Source organism: Nannospalax galili, unplaced genomic scaffold (assembly GCF_000622305.1).
Source record: "Nannospalax galili isolate Female #2095 unplaced genomic scaffold, S.galili_v1.0 scaffold879, whole genome shotgun sequence".
In the NCBI taxonomy this organism is placed as follows: domain Eukaryota; kingdom Metazoa; phylum Chordata; class Mammalia; order Rodentia; family Spalacidae; genus Nannospalax; species Nannospalax galili.
Genome location: NW_008346261.1, coordinates 1,466,043 through 1,485,186, shown reverse-complemented (window position 1 = coordinate 1,485,186; position 19,144 = coordinate 1,466,043). Strand labels below are relative to the sequence as shown.

Here is a 19,144-nt window from a genome sequence, read left to right as displayed (position 1 = left end):
TTTTGAAGCAGAGTCTCCCTGTAGCCCCAGCTGTCCTGGAACTCACTACGTAGACCAGGCTGGCCTTGAACTCACAGAGATCCGCCTGCCTCTGCCTCCCGAATGCTGGGATTACAGGCGTGCGCCACCATGCCCAGCTATGCTTGGCTTTTTTTGATTTTTGTTGTCATTATTGTTCTCGAGTCTTCTATATGCTAGATTCTTTCCCCCTTTTTTTCATTTTAATGAAATGAGACACATGACCAATAATCCTACTACTGTAATAAAACAGTTTCCATTTTTAACCAGTTACCTTCTTCTACATATATTTAACTTGAGCAAGTAAAGTCATCCCCTTTTTTTCCTTGAGGTTTTTTGATACATTGCACAGCATAGTTCAGACTTGTTCTTCTTGCTTACACGTTGAAGTATCTGTTTACAGCTGTGCCCCACTGCATCCAACTTCTGTAATCAGCTTTTTAATACTGCTGCTATGCTATAACTTGTATCGTTCCCAAAATGTAGATAAGTATGCTTTTTTTCTGTCTAAGGTATCTATGTAATGAATATTTTCTTAGCATTTTCGTCTTCTTTTGTCTATTTTGTTAAAATAAATAGTAAGAAATTCATTGACCAATCCAGAGGGAATGAATATCACTCAGTCCATGTTGCTATAATGCCTTCTAAAACACTATTAATAGTAACAGCAGTTTAAAGATAGTGCTAGGGATGCAAAACTAATTGAAATCTTTTGAATTGCGGTATAATTGTCATGAATTAATTGAGGGACTATTAAGAAATAATTACAATCATATTGAACATTTTAAATTTTTTGCTCATCTTGAAAGGTTCAGCATAATACCAACTTATTAAACATTTGGTAGTCATTTTATCTTGCAATTTTCAGGACTCATTCTTTTCATAGTAATACTAAGGTGTGGTGGCATATACCTTTAATCCCAGCATTTGGGAGGCGGAGCCAGGCAGATCTCTGAGTTCAGAGAGTTCGAAGCCAGCCTAGTCTACATAGTGAGCAGTTTTGCTGGGGCTACAGGGAGACCCTGTCTCAAAAAGTCAAAGAAAAAATGTTTTTTTATTCATTGCATTTGCGATTGAGGCCTTAGACCTGCTAAGCAAGTGCTCTACTACTGAGCTATGTCCCCAGCTTTCTTTTTATTTTGAAACAGGGTCTAGCTCAGTTGCCCAGGTTAGCTTTGAACTCGCTCTTTAGCCCAAGCAGGACTTGGACTTATTGTGATCCTCCTGGTTGAGCCTCTGAGCAGTAGAAATAGGCCTATACCACAAGGTGTTAGGCTTGATACTATTTATTAAGCTCTTACTAGATACATATTCATTAGACATATAGCTCTTGTTATATATTAGGTATATAACAAACTTAGGCTTAATACTAATTATTAGGCTCTTATGTGTGTGTATATATATATATACATATATACTCAAGCATATGGAAATATGTATATAGCCATTAGATATATAGCCACTTTTAGCATCTTTTTTGGTGTTTGTCGAGATAGTAATATAATGAGATTGCCATGAGTCATTTTGTATTTCTATTTGTTGTCCAGATATATTGAAATGAACTAATACACTCTTGTCTTTTTAAGGGTCAGGGTACTGATCGGCTGCTTTCAACAGAATCTCATGATGAAGTAACTAATATTCTTCAGCAACCATTGGCCCTTGGATACTTTGTATCAACTGCCAAAGCGGGTCCTTTACCTGACTGGTTCTGGTCAGCATGTCCTCAAGCACAATATCAATGTCCCCTTTTTCTTAAGGTACTGCTGTTTCTATGCTAATTCCTTATTAATACTCATTGACAGTTTGAGTCCTGAGAAATACAGAAGTGGTTTTTTGAAGTTTTATGGCTATCTAAATTCCAAGTTCTTAAATGCTTAGCCACATGTGACTCTATAGATAATATCTCAAAAAGAATTATCTTATTATAACGCAACAATAATTTTACAAAATTATGCTAAGTTTAACCTTTATTCTTAAGTCAAATTCTGGGAACTCTTGCTTTTTAATAGAATTTTTACCTGCACATATGGAAGTTTAGTGCTAAGAGAAACCTTATATTGTCTCTTTCTAATCCTATCTTCTAGTCTAAAGTCATAAATATGTAGGAGACATTGAGTAACATCTGGATCTTTTAATAATTATTGTGTTTTAATGTCATCATGGTGCATTCCCATTATATTGCATTATTTTGAGGATTAAAAGATTTGGCAGTCTTTGTAATACTTGGTTTTTAGTTTCATTTACCTTCTCCTCTAAAGAGTTATCTAATTCTCTAAAAGTTACTGTGTTAAAACTTGAGTAGGCTAGGCATGGTGGTTCACACCAGAATGGGGAGGCAGAGGCAGAAATATCACCTAGGAATCTGAGGCTAGCCTGGTCCAGGCAAGCCAAGGGCAACATAGTGAGACCCTGTCAGAAAAACCCCCAAAAGACAAAAAACTGTTGCGTAGTTCCTAAGAAATGAACTTCTCAGACGCATAATTATTTTTTCAAAACATTCATTAATGTTATAACTGAAATTAAATTAAAATTATAAAATGGTAAAGTAAAATGAGATATGAAAGCCCTTCATAGTTGTTGTTACTGCTGCTACTACTGTTCCAAAATAATAAATGAAGATCTGGCTGACAGTGTAAAGCCTTCCACATGTGGGCTGTTTACATTTCATTAGTCATGCTCATTTACACACTTGCTGGGCTTTGTTCAGGATAAGAGTCAGATGGTATGCTTCAATTTATTGGGATTCTGGTTTAGTGGTTACTAAATCTATAGGCTTTTTGGCATCTTTTATGCTATTAAATCTTGATACCCTAGGCCAACATCCCATTGTGTGAATGCCATTTGAGATTAAACAGTGGCCTTCTGTAACACATTCATAAAGAAGACAATAGCTGATAATCTGAATTGACTTTGTTTTTCTTCTTTTGAATGGTAGAAATAGGAATCAAACCTCTGCCAGGCAAGTGCTCTGAGCTACCCCTGTTCTTGAATTGACTTAATAGAGATAATGTATCAGTTTATCTTGTGACTTTTATTCCTCTTCCAGTAGATGTACATTGGTATTTACAAATCTCATTATAAGAACATCTTCCCAAGGGGCTTTCTGCAGAACGGTAGTCCTTTAAGTCTTCTCGATCCCTTGGAAAGTGCTGCACGTTTTGTCTCCTCCCGCTTGTAGCCACATGTACATGTGTACACTAAAAGTTCTGAAAAGAATCAGGAAATAACATAGATTATTAGCATTTCCCAAACTTAGTGTAATACCTATTCATAATTCATGGCCTTAGCGTTTCAGGACACATTTTTGTTTAGGAAACACAACTTTATGAGAAGTCCAAGGGACTATCCAGATTCTTTTCTACTCAATATTTATTTACAGAGAGGATAGTGTAAAGTGGGCATTCACCCTCAGATACAGTGTAACAAGATTAGGACTTCTGGTTCTGAATAACCAGGTAAGGCATAACTTAACATAATTTGTTCACCTTTTATTTTATTTATTATTTTTCATGTATCCCATTTTAATTCTGTACTATAGGCAATTAGACCTCCTGGTATATTTCTCTTTGCTTGAGAAATCAATGGGTTATTACCTAAATAGTTAAAAAATTTTATCACAAGAATTAAATCAGCATTCATTTATTTTGTAATGATCTGTCAAGGTAGACTTTTCTTTATGATTCATAAATCAAGTATTTATAGATCGTTCAAACATTTCTATTTATAGATAGGTTACATTCTTGAATGTATTACATAGAGTTTATATGATTGTGATGGAGAAAGCAAATAAATATGAGTACTTTTACAGTATATACTCTTTAGGAAGCATTTCTGTGGTAAACACCACTGTTTTGTCACTATGCTTTAATACTACTAAATATACTGACTTAGAAACAAGATGATTCATTTTATTTCATTGAAATGTGAGTAGTAGCACATTCCTTCTGCCCACTACTCACTGCCATACCTTAATGTGTGTGCCAGTTGTTCATAAGTGTCCGTTAAGAAATTTATTGGGCAAGCCGGCATGTGTACACTGTATTGAGTGTTGAGTTCAACCAAGGGCAATTTTGTCTTAAGAGTTGTGTTGCACACAATTACTCTGTTTACTTTTTTTAGTGCTTAGTATCTAAGTATGTCTACAGAGTCTAAATTCTATGTATCCCAGGGCAGACTATACTTAGTTAAGTGCTTCCTTAAAACATTTACTTTCTACAACTGGGCAAATTAGACGTAGAAACCAGAAATCCTTTTTAAGGATTATTGTATGCACCCAAAACAATAAAGCTAAAGAAAAAATAGCAGAGAGATTCACTGCAGGTTAAACATTTTTATAGCAGCTCCCACTCATAACAGTATTACGACATACTCTGTCAAGGAAGATACATTGGGAGAATACACTAAAAGTGATTTTTCCCACATGGCTGGCTGACTGACTCCTTTACCTTTTTAGGCCTCTTTGCACCTCCACGTGCCTTCAGTGCAATCTGACGAGCTGCTTCACAGTAAACACTCCCACCCACTTGACTCAAATCAGACTTCAGATGTCCTCAGGTACAGCTCTTTACATTATGATTATGGGTTTGGGGTTTGAGATATTTTGGGTTATTTTTTCCCTCCAATGTTTAGATTGAGTACAAGGCCTTGTGCATGCTAAGCAATTAATTGCTTTACCACTGAAACATATCCCCAGTTAAATTGTTTTTATTTAGAAAAAGGGCTTTTCTAACATGAATAGTCTTTCAAATTTTTCCTTTTTTCTTTTTTGTTTTTGAGAAAGGGTCTCGTGAATCCCAGACTAGCCTCAAACTACCTGTGTGACCAAGGATGACCTGGAGCTTCTCATCTTCCTGTTTTTACCTCCCTAGTGCTGGATTATGCCATACCCTTTTCTGTAGTGCTAGGAATTGAACCCAGGGCTTCTTGCATGTACTTATGAAATGAGCCATATCTTCAGTCTTTGAATTTTTGTTGCTATTATTTAGGATTGGGGATGGAACTACATATAGCTTTGCACATGCTTGTGGGCAGGTACTCTACCACAGAGTCACATCCCCAACCTAAAATTCTTGTTAGTTTCATCTCTCCAAAGTCTCTCTGTTCCATATCTGTCAGTCTTTTTAAAGGTGGGTTTGGTGCCTCACACCTATAATTTCAGCACTTGGGAGGCAAAGGTAGGAGAATCATTGCAAGTTTGAGGCTAGCCTGGGCTTTAGAGTGAGCTCTTACCTCAAAGAAACAAAAGAAGCAGGGCGTGGAGGCACATATCTTTAATCCCAGCCCTCAAGAGGTTGAGCTAAGCAAAGGCCAGCCTGGGCTACATAGTGACAATTTGTCTCAAACAAAGAAGCAGCAAGCAAAAAAACAAACAAAAAAAGATACAGTGACTGTAATGAGTCATGTTGGCTTATACCTGTAATTCCCCAATTACCACCACTCAGGAATCTAAAACAGAAGGCTTGATATGAATTTGAGGCAAGACTGGGCTATGGTGTGAAACTATCTTGGCAAACAACTGAACTGAGTTTAGATTGTTGTGGTGGTATATGCCTGTAGTCTTAGTACTTGAGTACTTAGGAAGCTAAGGCAGGAAGACCATGAAGTTAAAAGTAGCCTGGGCTTCAGAGTGAGTTGGAGGCTAGTTTACATGCCCAGCAATACCCTATCTCAAAGTGACTTTGAATCTTAAGTATTGTAACTTAAGTGTACTGCCAAAGACTAATTTGGAAATAGATACATGGCTTACACAGTTTACTTGCTTTTCAGGTTTGTTTTGGAACAGTACAATGCACTCTCCTGGCTAACCTGTGACCCTGCAATCCAGGACAGACGCTCATGTCTCCCAATTCATTTTGTGGTGCTGAATCAGTTATATAACTTTATCATGAATATGCTGTGATCTTCATTTGATGGAACTGAGCAAGAAAAGAACAGAACAAAAGGATATTTTGCTGCAGGATTAAGTTACAGTTATCTTCTCAGTGGAAGTCATTTGTGATGGGGTCTAATTCTTATTACTTCAACAAATATTGTTTTGACTTGGGGGGGAGGGGCTGTAACCCTATTTTTCATTGACTATACTGAACTCTTTAGGATGATGACTGATTATTCAAAACGTATTATAACATTTTCGTAGCAAAAATTAACCTTTTTTTCCAGTCACAGTATTTGTGAAAAGTAATGAGCCATAGTACCCATTCATGTTAAATGAATATTAAAGCATGGAGAGGAAACATGAGGAACAGTGAATACAACATATGGCTTTAGAACAGCAAGATGTTCTCATATTGGATTAGAGTATCTAGTATTCAGAAATGCCTGCATCTCTTATTTATTGTAAGTTTTTAATGTATAAATTGTCTTATATTTCTTAACCTCTTTTATAAAAATTTTCCTAGAAGGTTTATACTGCCTTCTTGCTTTAAAGCAATTGGTCTAAAATATATGTAATCGTCTTAATTAAAAAGTTGCAGTAGGGTTGCTTTTAGAGTATTATTTTTTTGTAAGGGGGTGGGTGGGACAGTAAATTTGTATTGTTTCAATGTACAGTTTAACAGGGGTAGAGGGAGAATAATGTCCATACCATTGTGTGTGGCGGATTTACAGCTAAGCTGTAGTTGCAGAGTACATGTACAGTAATGAAGTTCACTGTGTTTATAAATTGAAAAGGTACCGGGTCTTACAGCATTTTATATATCACACCTTTACAGAATGATGTGATGGCAATATACATATGTGATATTGTTAGGTGGATTAACTTAGAATAAAATGAGAATTCTTCAGTTATATTTTGTACTATGGTTTAGGGCTATGACTAATATTTCAGGCCATTTCCAGTGAAAGAAACTTAGTTTTACAAGAAAAACATTTGCTACTGAATGCTTAAACTAATTTTGGTGTTAAGTGTTACATGCTTAAATTTTTTTCAGTTTCCACAGTGGCATATTTAGGCATGGGAATATTACTAATTATGAGATTTATCTGCAGGATCTGTTATAAGGTTGAAATTTAGCCCAGCTCTAGGCATTTTACAAATTATTTTGAGAGCAGTCACTCTTGATTGTTTTACTTTTTTTTTTTTAAATTAAAAATTGGGAATGTGTGTGAAAGTATGCATATGTGTGAATGAAAGAGAGAGAGAGAGAGAGAGAGAGAGAGAGAGAGAGAGAGAGAGAGCACGCAATCAAACTGTGGTGTAAATAGATCCTCAGTGAATTCTGGTATTCAGACTCTATTCCACTAGTGAAAGAACCATTTTCTAAACTGTTTCCCTTTGCCTTTTTTATTTATTAAATTTTCTTGGTTTGGAGATGGCAGTCCCAAACACCAGAGTCTGTACTTTTCTATGACACAGCTCAAATTAAGGTAGGGCATATGCCAAGGAGGTTCTCACCTCCCTAAAGAAGGGACTTGAATTTTAGGGACTTTAATTCACCCCTTCCTTCAATACAACTTTACCCCTTCTTGTTTGCACATGCCAAGATAACTGCTTTTATGCAGGCTTTACCCCCTTGAAATATCCTTTCTACAGTGCTGCTCAGAAGAGAGCCCAAGTTAGCCTCCTACCTGCATCGCTGACTTGAATTCACAGTCGTCAAGTCTACTATCTTTCTTGGAAGCAGTCTCTCAAGATTCCTATTTGTATGTTCATTAGTTAATGACAGTGACACAAAATCAGTTGTATTTACAAAACTCTCATTCAGTATGTTTTTTAAAAATTGAAACTTGTTTTGTAAACAGTATACATTTAATGTTCCTTAGCATAAATAATACTTTCTTATGAACAGTATACCTTCTCTAAATTGGATATGAAAACATTAGAATTTGTTTTTTTCTATAAAGAAACACAATTGGTAACAAGTTTTCAATTATTCCTTCAATATTATAATGGAATCCAAATGCTTAGCATATTTTGATACTAAGTTTGAAGATACATCTCTGTATTTGTTTTTAAATCATGCTAACACCACTGCAAATTATGTTGACATGTTTTGTTCTGTACTTTGTTGGGGAAAAACTTACTTGAGATTTGAGGGGGAAAATACATATCTGGAATATCTATTAAAAACTAGTCTTATTTTCTTAACTCAATAATAACTTAAAAATAAATGGTTATAATCTCAGTTTAAAATCATTAACCTATGGTAACCACACCTCAGTTTGAAAATAGATTTTAAAGAATTATTCCTTGATAGTTTCTTTTATGTAGTCGTAAGGAGGGAACCCAGCATATAATTTCTTTATGTCTGGAAATCAAAAACTAGTCCCCAAATGCACAGAATTTACTTGCAAGTTTTTTTTTTTTTTTAATTCCTTTCATATATCAGTTCATGCTCAAATAGATTACTAAATAGCCACTAGGAAAAGAAATTAAGGCTTTCGTGTAGGATGAGGGATCTAACCTAACTAATGTACTGTCACAGACAAGCATGGGTAATTTTGCTTTATTTAAATAAGTAAGCAAAATATTATGCTTTATACCAGTGAATTACCAACACCTCGACTTCTTCATTACAATACTGATGTCTATTTTTTGTGTAGTTATCCATTATGAAGCAGGTGAAAGCTCAGTATTTTAGCATTTTCAAAGATTAGTTATATAATGTCTGCTTCCAGCCAGTCTGAAACATCTAGCCATACCTTTCTTATGCAAGCCATTCAGTTATCAGGACTGTGAATCAACACTGTATGAATAAATTTCTGTACACCTTATTGTTTGGCCAGAAGGCCACCAAGTGTACTTATATGTAATCCTTAAATTTTAAAATAGCTGTAATTTTTAAATATTTCTAAACTTTTCTTAAACCACTAAGATTAAGCTCTTACTACTTAGTCAACTGTCCTCAGCTGTCTTCGTACTCACTTGTCAGTATGGCACAGATTACTGTATTAAAATACTCTCCTTTGTCTTCAGATTTACCTTCTGAGGTAATTTTTTAACTTAATGTGTTACTACAAAGATTTGCAGATCTTTAATCAAGCACTATGTTAATACTGTAATATCAAAATATTATGTCACATTATTTAAAATGTTCAAATTGAATAGATTAAAAGAAAGTTTTTAAATGCTATATTGCATCACATAATTTGCTCCTCACCCACTATGGCATTGCATATTAGTCTTAATGCATTTAATGTTGCCTGAATGATATCTTGGTCTGGGTTTCCTCTTAATATTTTAGTTTGTCTAAATTAAGGAAAAATGTTTTAACCTTTTTATTTTGTCCCATTCTCCCAAATCAGCTGGAAATCTTACCTTTTGGGTTTTTTTTTTTTTTTTTCCCCTCTTTGGTGTTTCAATGGGCCCAGAACTGTGGTTTAAATTTTTATGTATGTATTCTCTTTTTTTGTGGAGTATAAATTTAAAAACTGGATTTGGGACCTAAAATACTCCTCAGGTTGATGTATTCATGAAGTTTTAAAATAGCTTTAGTTTTCAAAGTAAACTGGATATGTGGACCTTAAAGTTACTGAGTTTAAACTACAAATTTTAACGTCATTACTGGACATGTCAGCATCAACCCTCTCAGAACAGCTTGGTCACTTTATGAAGGGGCGTTTTAAAGTTGTTGTTTAGCAGTGACATTTAATATGGTCCAATTGCTTTTCTTTTTAACATGAGAAAAAGATGAATAAGGAACAAACACTATTGCTGCCGAATGCCATAAACACTGAGTTGTACAAATTGTGATTGAGGAAATGAAAAGGTTTATACTTTTTAAAAAAAAAAACAAAAAAACAAAAAAACAAAAACTTCAAATGGAATAAATTATTCATGAAGCCTTCATTGTGTTGTCTCATTCTGTTGAAAATAGTTCCATAATGAAGTTTTACAATAATTAGGAACAGTATTATTTTTGTGTGATTTGTAAAGGGGAAGAGCCAACTTAGAAACTGGTTGTCAGTTACTTTCAGAGTTTTATTTTTATTTTATGGGTGTGGGTGTCCCTGGAGGCCAGAAGAAGGCATTGGATTCCTTGAAGCTGGAGTTATTATGCAAGCCACCTGATGTGGGTGCTGGAAATTGAACTTGAGTCCTCTGCAAGGGCACTGAACCGTCTCTCCGGTTTCCTGAGACAATTTTTAAAAGAGGATTTTAGTCACCAAATGTACAGTATTTAAGAGGGTGTGTGTGTGTGTGTGGTATCTGTCAGTTCCTTTTACGCTGATTGATTTGGTTTTAATTTTCTAGGCAAAACAGTTATCTTGAAATACTTAAGCCAGATGTGGTGGCGTATGCCTTTAATCCAGCACTCGGAGGCAGAGGCAGGTGGATCTCTGTGAGTTCGAAGCCAGCCTAGTAGTCTACATAGCGAGTTCCAGGCCAGCTAGGGCTGCAGGGAGACCCTTTTTCAAAAAAAAAAAAAAAAAGCAAAACAAAACAAAAAATATTTAAAGCTTGGCTCTATCTTAGATCACATAAATGTGTTTAAAGGATGAGAAAAAAATTCAAAAATAGCTCTGCCTAAGTCCTCTAAGCAGCTGAATAAAAAGAGTTTTGTCCAGACTTCAGCTCAGGACATACCTCAACATTACTGTGGTAATTTTATAACAGCTTCTGCCAGAAAGAAAAAAAAAAAATCTTGTAAAAGGCAGTGTATGGCACTGAAGCTTTGTACCTTAAATTATTTTATGTCTCATAGTTTAATTGATTTATTTCTACCTTTTTAGTATTACATAGGAGTAAATATAGCTATGCAAATTAAGCGCTTTTTTTTTTTAAAAGGGAGTAGTGTTCACTTCTTGAACAACTGTACACTATCTTTTCTATTGTGGTTTACAGTGCTCAAAACCAATGTCTGGGAACTAAATTATAGCTCAGTGGTAGAATTCTTGACTAGTATGTGCAAAGCTCTGGGTTTAATTTCCAGCAGTGCAAGCAATGACTATGTAAATAAATAAAAACCAATGTCTGAGAAAAACTATTGAGTGTTTTACCAATGAACATTATTCTGTAACAGTTTAACACAAAAAATTGCTTGTTTTATGCGTAAGATATTGATACTCAATCCCAGTTGTTGTGAAATACCTATATGTTCCTCACCTTGAGCAGTTTTTAAATTGGACCTATGATCTTGGCATCTAAGACTGCAAAAGCCCAGAGTGCTAGTTGGTTTCTTTCCCAAAAATCTCTCAAAAATTCCTGTCAGAGTTCTCCATGTGAATTTCCTTAAAGAATACAGAGAGGTAAAAGTATGGGAAATATGGCAAACGTTTTTGGAATATAGAAGGAACTAATAAATTACTATTGTAATAAATTACAATTGTATGACACTTCCTGGAAAGACATCTACTCACCCCAGATAGGGATTCAACAACAGACCAAAGGGTATCACTGAAATCCAAATTGGTGAACCTGTTAGTTTTATTAGGGTTACTTGCAGGAGTAGGAGGGAGAGGCTACTTACACAGGAGCAGAGATGACTCACAGACAGCTGCATCACCAAAAGCCCACTTCAGTGTAGGTGACAGCTCAGGAAAGCAGGAAACCTGGCGCACACTGCATAACCTGCAGGCAGCTTCACAGGCTGGAGAGCATCCTTTCTAGGGAGCTCAGCTGGTCTCTGCTTTTTCCAGGTGGCTTGCCCTGTCTGAGTGTCTCTCAGCAGTCCTTAGGGCTTATCCATACTTGGGGGCTGGGAGGTGGTGGTGGCTAGAGACCCTGGTCAATTTTAGGGACTTGAAGCTATTCAGTTTTACTTCCTGAGCTTAAGGAGCTTCCCTGCAGGATGGAATGCTTTATCTCTTAAAACATCCTGTTGTGGGGGCTGGAGAGATGGCTCAGTGGTTCAGAACACCGTTCTTGCAGAAGACCCGGGTTTGAATCCCAGCACCCACATGGCCGCTAACAACTGTCTGTAACTCTAGTTCCAGGGGATCCGACAGCCTCTTCTGTCCTCCGCGGGCATTGCACGACATGGGTGCAGTTACCTACATGCAGGCATAACACTCATACACAAAACCAAACAAACCAAAAAAACCTGTTGTGGGGCTGGAGAGATAGCTTAGCAGTTAAAATCACTGGTTGCTCTTACAGAGGACCTGGTTTCCTATTTCCAGCAGCTGCCTGGCAGCTAACAGCTGTCTTTAACTCCAGGGGATCTGATACCTCTCCTGGCCTCCGTGGGCTTTTCATGGCATGGGTGCATCTATATACATGCATCCTCATCCTCACGCCTTCATCCCAAGTGCTGTATTAACAGCTATTTTGGATGAGTTGTTTCTGTTGAACCACCACCACCACACACAGTCCAAGAGTGTAGTTAAGATTACAGAAGTCCAAACACCACTAGTTTATTTGACTAGTCCACATAAGCAAAAACAGAGAAGGGAAGAGAATTTTGTTTGGCTTATGAAAGGTTTTTTACAAATATTTTTATGTGTATGAATGTATTGTCTGCAAGTATGTAAATACACCTGTGTTGTGCAATGCCTGAGAGGTCAGAAGAGGACTTTGGATCTCCTGGAACTGGAGTTATGGACAGTTGTTAGCCATTTTGTGGGAGCTGGGAATCGAACCCAGGTCTTCTGTAAGAGCAGTTGGTGCTTTTAACTGCTGAGCCATCATCTCTCCAGCCCATGAAAGGTTTTTTAAACTGTCAAATGTATATATTCCTGAGGAATTATTGTGTTACTCTTTAAGTATGTTCTTGTGTTTACTGTAGGACAGTTTCCAGTCCTGGACAGGTGAACTATGTCCACCTATAAGTATAAATGAAGTCTATATGAGAAAAAAAGGAAATTGATTTTGTTTTTGTTATGTGTGTATGTGTATGTTTTTTGTTTTTGGTATGTGTGTATATGTAGAGGCCAAATAACAACCTGTGTGTTGTTTCTAAAGTGCTGTCCTCAGTTTGTTGGAGGCATCACCTCTATCTGTAGAGGACCTGGGGCTCATAGATTTAGCTAGGCTAGCTAGCCAGCAAGCCCCATGGCCTGTCTCTATCTTCCCAGTTCTGATAGAATTGTTCACTACTTTTGGCTTTTCACATGGCATCTGGGATCCAACTCAGGTCCTTCTGCTTGTATTGCAAGCACTTTACTGATGGCTATCTCTTTGGCCCAGAAATAGTTTTTGAAGTGGTTATTGTTTCGAATTTTCTTCCAAGATTGGCCCAACAGAAGTGTATTAAAGAATGACTTTTTGTGAAGATAAAAAGTTGACTTTCTGGGCTGGAGAGATGGCTCAGCAGTTAAGAACACTAACTGTTCTTGCAGAAGACCCGGGTTTGAATCCCAGCACCCACATGGCAGCTAACAACTGTCTGTAACTCCAGTTCTAGGGGATCCAACGGCTTCTTCTGACCTCTGCAGGCATTGCACAACACAGGTACACTTACCTACATGCAGGCAATACACTCATACGCATAAAAAATAATATTAAAAAAAGTTGACTTCCTTATTTTGCTAATACTACAAAGAAAATTTTGAGGGATAAATTTAAATAGCCCCCAAACCATGTAGTGTTTATAGACTTGCATTCTGAATGCCTGACCATAGATCTTGGCTCTTTATTCTTTTTGTTCTGTGAAAATCTTTAAAATGAATTATCCACAAAATCCGTCCATTTCTTACTGTGTTCTTTGTTGCTGTGGAGTACCATCTGCTTGTACAGACCATAAAAATCTCTCTTGTAGGCAATTTGTAGATGAATACAAGGACATGGTAATACAGGCCTGTAATCTCAGCATTCATAAAACTGAGGGAAGATGATGACAAGTTTGAAGCTAGCCTGGGCTATATATATAGCAAGACTGTCTTAAAAAAAAAAAATCCCAAAATGAAAACAACAAAAACCCAAAATAGGTGTAGTGAGCTCTTGGTGGACTGATGTAGGAGGAGGACTGCTGAGTTGGAGGCCAGTCTTGGCTACATAATGAGTACCAGGTCTGTCAGGGCTACATGGCAAGACCTTGTCTTATCAAAACAAACCCCCATAATAGTGATGATAATGGTTGTGATTATTTGTGTATTGGTTATCAGGTGTTTCTATCTGTTGGCCCGACCTTGGTCTAAATAACCACTCTCCAATGCCATATCAGGGTACAACTACTCTATCTGGGCACTAAAACACATTTTTGTTTCGTGACATTATCTCCATCTCTTGCTATAGCCCAGGCTGGCCTTGAATTCACCATATCCTGCCTCAGCCTCACAAGTGCCGTGATTAAAAGCATATACTACCACACCTAGCCGGTAATACACTTTTTTTTTTTTGTCTTGTTTGGGACAGGGTCTCTGTAGCCCTGGCTGGTCTGGAACTATGTAGACCAGGCTGGCCTCAAACTCAAGAGATCCTCCCAAGTGCTGGGCCTGAAGGTGTGCACCACCACACCTGGCCAGCAATATACTCTTAACTTCTTCTCTCTGCTCTCAGGGTGTTCTTAGGAGGTGGAAATGTTTTGGATGTTTCTGCTGTTGCAGAGAAAACCAATGCCAAACCCAGTTTGCCTCTCCGGCCTCACAAAGGGGCTCTTCTTTGTGTTTTCTCCTAGCTTCCTGGGCATTTCATTGGTTCATTTCTACATGTAACTCAGATCAAGTTCCCTTGTAGTACATTCCTATTTATAATGCCCTTGGTGGGTTCTCTACAGTGGTTTTCAGTTTGTACTTGTATGATGTTTGACTTCACCAAAAAACTTCATGAAGGCAGAAATTGGCTTTATTTACCATTGTATGCCCAAAATTCTAATACACTTAGTATTGTGGTAAGACAATCTCAGTTTGTTCATTTGCAAATGAATATAATAGCCTTTTTTTTTTTTTTTTTTTTTTGGTCTTTTTGAGACAGGGTCGCCCAGTAGGCCCACCTGGAACTTACTGTGTAGACCAGGCTGACCTTGAACTCACAGATCCTCCTGCCTCTGCCTCCCAAGTGCTGGGATTAAAGGCATGTGCCACCATGCCTGGCTTGTTAACAATAGCCATACCTTTCTAACCAGCTTTGTGACTGTCAAGGAGAGCTGCAACACGGAAAATTATGATGTGAGAATGTGGATGATTATTTAATATAATACTGTTATTCCCTAAGAATCAAATCCAAAATGAATTAAGGCTTAAAAGAAAGAAAAGGTGGCAAAAAAGACTTCTAAATACATTTCTAGCAAAAATGGATAGGATTCATGGTTGGAGAGTGGCTCAGCAGTAGTTAGGAGTAATTACTGTTTTTGCAGAGAACCTTCCATCCCCTCCTAACACCCACATGTTTGCTAACACCCATCTGTAACTCCAGTTCCGGGGAACCCAGTGCCCTCTTCTGGCCTTCGTGGGCATTGCACAACATGGGTATACCTACATACATGCATGCAAAACACTCAAAAGTTGACAAGACTCCCCAAATAGTACCTGCTAGGTGCAGTTTTGCAGTGCCTTTAATCCCAGCACTCCAGGAGCAGAGGCAGGCAGATCTCTCTGAAATTGAAGCCAGCCTGGTCTACATAATGAGTTCCAGGACAGCTGGGGCTAAACAGAGACCCTGTCTCAAAAACACAAACAAAAATAGTACCTATTTAGCTTTATCCCCTTATGTCAACTCCAATAAATCAGAATGGTTTTCAAGCTCTAAAATGTAAAATAACACATCGAACCTGGATAATTAACTGATGATTCACTTGGGTTGCTTCCTGAGTGGTGGAAAAACAGAAGTTTCAGAAATGCTGTGCAAAACTGAAAAGTACTGAAAGAGTGGAAAACTGCCAACTTTCCTAGTTTTATGATTTTAAAAAGGTAGGTCCGGGGCTGGAGAGATGGCTCAGTGGTTCAGAATACTGACTGTTCTTGCAGCAGACTCAAGTTCGAATCCCAGCACCCACATGGCAGTTAACAACTGTCCATAAATCCAGTTCCAGGGGATCCAACAGCCTCTTCTGTCCTCTGTGAGCATTGCACGACAGGAGTGCACTTATCTACATGCAGGTGTAACACTCGTACACATAAAAATAATATATTTTTTAAAAAAGGTAGGTCCCAGAAAATACTAACATGTATTTGACTTAAGTATCAGATTATTGCAAGCTGTGCCCTAGTTTTGCTAAGACACTATTTATACAATAAAATAATTGGTTAGTGTACACATGACCTTAAGCCCTCAGTCTTCTGGGAATCAGTTGTGTGTAAATGTAATTGATTAAGTCCTTGAAAGTGTATATGACTGTGTAGTGCTACAGGAAATAACTGAAATCAATGTCATTAATTTCTTCTATAGCACTGATAAACTGACAGATTATAGGAATCCATATAGAAGAGTCAGGATTTTTTAGTTGTTGCTACTGTTTTTCAAATAGGAATCCAGGGTTCAGTTTGGCCTTGAAATCATAATCCTCCTGTCTCAGCTTCCTGAGAATATAGGCACATGTCTTTTTGTTTGCTTGCTTGTTTCTGAGTCAGGGTCTCCCTGTAGATCCAGCTGGCTTAGAACTTGCTGTGTAGACCAGGCTGGCCTCAGTCTCACAGAGATCCACCTGCCTCTGCCTCCCAAGTATTTTGAAGCATTATTTACTGTTGTGAAGGTAATCTGCCTAATTAAACATCTGCACTGCAAGGTCTTTGTAAAAATTTATTTTTATTTTAGTTTAAGGAGTTAAACTGAGAGGAAATAGATCTAAAATTCCAAAAAGATCTAAAACTCCAAAACTCAACTTTTTTTTGAGACAGGGTCTCCCTGTAGTCCCAGCTGTCCTGGAACTCACTATGTAGACCAGGCTGGCCTTGAATTCACAGGGATCTGCCTGTCTCTGCCTCCCGAGTGCTGGGATTAAAGGCGTGCGCCACCATGCCCAGCTCTTTTTTTTTTTTTTTTTTCCCTAGGGTGTCCAAATTCTACATGATTTTCGAAACTGTTTCATTGTGAAACATGTTTCAATGATTTGAAACACTTTTACCAAGTTGATAAGATTCTGGAGTCTATCATGACATCCACATTTATGGTGTTAAGAATTCATGCGGTAGCTAGGCACTTAGGAGGCAGAGGCAGGCGGATCTCTGTGAGTTCAAGGCCAGCCTGGTCTACATAGTGGGTTCCAGGTCAGCTGGGGCTACAGGGAGACTCTCTTAAAAGACCACACACACACACACACACACACACACACACACACACACACACCACACACAAATTCATACCGTGCTGATACTGAAATAAAATGGAGGAAAAAGGCGGGGGTCTTGGATAAAACTAAGTTTCAGTTTCATTTCTTTGAGTCATTCAGGCTGGGCTAATTCACTGTTCTTTTTAGATCACGATGGAGATACTGAATCTACATGCTGCTTTTCTGATACCACAGGCTCATAAACAGGTTTGGATCTTAAGCATCAGTTTATAACCCACCTCTTTCCCTCATTTGTCCCCCAAACCTATGTTTGAATTCCCTTCACTTTTCCTGTGAAATGACTACCAGGGATATTAGATCACTTAATCTCTTAGTCTTAGTTTCTACAATTTTTTGTTTTTGAGACAGGATCTCACTATGTCAGTCAGGTCTCCATTTGTAATCTTGCCTTGGCCTCTGAAGTGTTGCGATTACAGATAGGCAGTTACATGCCTGGCTTCAGTTCTAAAATAGAGAATATTACCCATCTCAATGGATTAAATGAAGTAATAAAGCATTTTACAGTGCCTAACAGGTGTTCAATGGATTAGCCTTAAATGTTAGCTTAAAAATGACATTGGAGACTGAGGGTATAGCTCAGGTGTAGAGCCTAAGCTTAGCATACAGAGGCCCTGAATTCAATGATTGTAGAGTTTGTAAAATCTCTTAACACATTGTGAAATTAGTTTCAATTATACAGTGTCCAGCTAATTTTTAAAAAGGTTATAGGAGCTGGAGAGCTACCTAAGAGGTTAAGAGCCCTTGCTACTCTTGCAGAGGACCCGGATTCAGTTCCCAGCACCCACATAGCCACTAACAGCCATCCATAACTCCAGTTTCAGGGGATGTGATGTCCTCTTTTGACCTTTGTGGGCATTGCATGACACAGGTGCACTTACTCATAAAATAATTTAAAGAAGGATATAGAAGTGGGGCCTGGTGGTACACATCTGTAATCGCAACGACTGGGAGGCTGAGGTAAGAGGCTCATGAATTCTAAGCCAGGCAGGGCTGCATATATAACAAGACTCTGTCTCACTGCCTCCATCCTAAAATAGAATACAAAACAAGTAATATATGTTTTATTTCATAAGATCTTTGTTTCCATGTAAATGTGGGCATATGTTATATATATATATCTATATGGCATATAAGTGTACATGATATAAATTTATAATCTAGCATAGTTATGGATGTACTACATGTTTTGGTTCACAGTGTTACATGTATTATGGTGGATCAGGTGGAAAACATTTTGAGAAATATTGTATCATATATTAATTTTCTTCCTTTGCTGACTTTCTACATTGAACCTTATTTTCAGAGATTATCCCTCTGTCAAGGCCTTAGAACTACTTTAAAAATATTTGTGTGTGTGTGTGTGTGTGTGTGTGTGTGTGTGTGCATGTGTGCACGCATACAGTCAGAAGAGGGCGCTGGATCCCCTGGAGCTGGAGTTAAAGGTGCTTGTGAACCTCCTGATACCTGGGAGCCAAACTTGGGTCCTCTGGAAGAGCAGCAAAGGCTCTTAACCCCTAAGCTATCACTCCAGCTCCATAAAATGCTTTCTATAAAATACTTTTGGGGACATCGAGATGGCTCAGTGGGTTAAAGGTACTTGCCACCAAACCTAATGACCTGAGATTGATCCCAAGGATCCACACGGTGGAAGGAGAGAACTCCAGTAAGTTGTTCTCTGAACCTAACGTGGATGCGCGCGCGCACACACACACCACACAGTAAATGTAACAAATAGTTTAAAAATATTTTTGTTTCTAATTCTTAGCACGATACTTGAAACGGAAAGTTATAAGTACACCTTGATTGAACCAGGAACAAGAATAAGAGCTGGTCAAAGTGGCACAATTGTGTAATGCCAGGCCAGTGAGGGCTCCATGGTGAGTTCCAGGCTGCCTGGGATAGATAGTGCGATGCTGTCTCGCAGAAACATATTACGAAGATACATAGACTAACTTGAACGTTTTAGATTTGTTTTCCTGAAATGCCAGACATAATTTCGAAAGGATTCCAGAGAATTC

General features: G+C 37.8%; 1 protein-coding gene across 1 annotated transcript in view; it reads left to right on the top strand.

Annotated features, from left to right (window-relative positions):
• Med13 (mediator complex subunit 13) overlaps positions 1-9,808 on the top strand; it is a 98,431-nt gene extending 88,623 nt beyond the window's left edge. Inside the window, exons 28-30 of the mRNA XM_008842655.3 lie at positions 1,605-1,778; positions 4,475-4,575; positions 5,788-9,808. Of these exons, the coding sequence (XP_008840877.1) occupies positions 1,605-1,778; positions 4,475-4,575; positions 5,788-5,920 (408 nt within the window). The 3' untranslated portion in view covers positions 5,921-9,808. The remainder of the gene's footprint in view (positions 1-1,604; positions 1,779-4,474; positions 4,576-5,787) is intronic.
• The last annotated feature ends 9,336 nt before the right edge of the window (positions 9,809-19,144 follow it).